Source organism: Neopelma chrysocephalum, unplaced genomic scaffold, assembly GCF_003984885.1.
Source record: "Neopelma chrysocephalum unplaced genomic scaffold, ASM398488v2 Primary Assembly neopelma1_96716, whole genome shotgun sequence".
In the NCBI taxonomy this organism is placed as follows: Eukaryota; Metazoa; Chordata; class Aves; order Passeriformes; family Pipridae; genus Neopelma; species Neopelma chrysocephalum.
Genome location: NW_020925360.1, coordinates 3,287 through 4,307, shown reverse-complemented (window position 1 = coordinate 4,307; position 1,021 = coordinate 3,287). Strand labels below are relative to the sequence as shown.

At 61.7% G+C, this 1,021-nt stretch overlaps 1 protein-coding gene across 1 annotated transcript in view; it reads left to right on the top strand.

Moving 5' to 3' along the window:
• Positions 1-848: 848 nt before the first annotated feature.
• The window catches only part of LOC113981710 (proline-rich protein 12-like), a gene marked incomplete at both ends in the record, with an annotated part of 3,442 nt that continues 3,269 nt past the window's right edge, over positions 849-1,021 (top strand). Inside the window, one exon of the mRNA XM_027709264.1 lies at positions 849-961. Within this exon, the coding sequence (XP_027565065.1) occupies positions 849-961 (113 nt within the window). The remainder of the gene's footprint in view (positions 962-1,021) is intronic.

The window sequence follows — 1,021 nt, the reverse complement described above, 5'->3', positions numbered from 1 at the left end:
GGAGCCTTGGCCGTGTGTTGGTGCCTTGTGTGTCACACATGTCACACCCGTGTGCAACTCACACCTGTGTCACACACCTGGGGGTGTCTCACCTGTGTCACACATGTTGTGCACAGCTCACAGCTGTTGCCCACCTGTGGATGTCACACCTGTCGCACCCCTGTCACACACCTGTGCAGCTCACACCTGTGTCACACCTGTCACAACTGTGTCACAACCTGTGGGTCTCTCACCTGCGTCGCACCTGTGTCACACCTGTGTGCACAGCTCACATTTGTCACACCCCTGTGAGTGTCACGCCTGTGTCACACCTGTCACACACCTGTGTCACGCTTGTCACACACCTGTGTCACACCTGTGGTGCACAGCTCACACCCCTGTGGGTGTCACACCTGTGTCACACCTGTCACACGCCTGTGTCACACCTGTGGTGCACAGGTCACACCCCTCGCACCCCTGTGGGTGTCACACCTGTGTCACACCTGTCACACACCTGTGTTACACCTGTCACACACCTGTGTCACACCTGTCACGCACCTGCGTCACGTGTGCCACACTTGTCACACACCTGTGTCACACCTGTCCCCAGCCTGGTGTACGGGGGTGTTTGAGGGGGTCTGTGAGGGCTGAAGGGGTGTTCGGGGGGGTGACACCCGTGTGACACTGTCTCCTGTCCCCAGCCTGGGGTTCGGGGGGTGTTTGGGGGGTCTGTGATGGATGGGGGGTGACACCCGTGTGACACTGTCCCCTGTCCCCAGCCTGGGGTACAGGGGGTGTTTGTGGGGTCTGTGAGGGCTGAAGGGGTGTTCGGGGGGTGACACCCGTGTGACACTGTCCCCTGTCCCCAGCCTGGTGTACGGGGGCTCGCGGGGGTCCCACCCCGACCCTGACCTGCTGCACCGGCAGCCCTACGGAGCCCCCCACCCTCTGCAGGGCTATGCGACCAACCACCACCCCCCAGGTACGGCACCCTGTGTCACCTACTGTCACCTGCTGTCACCTGCTGTCACCCCATCTCACC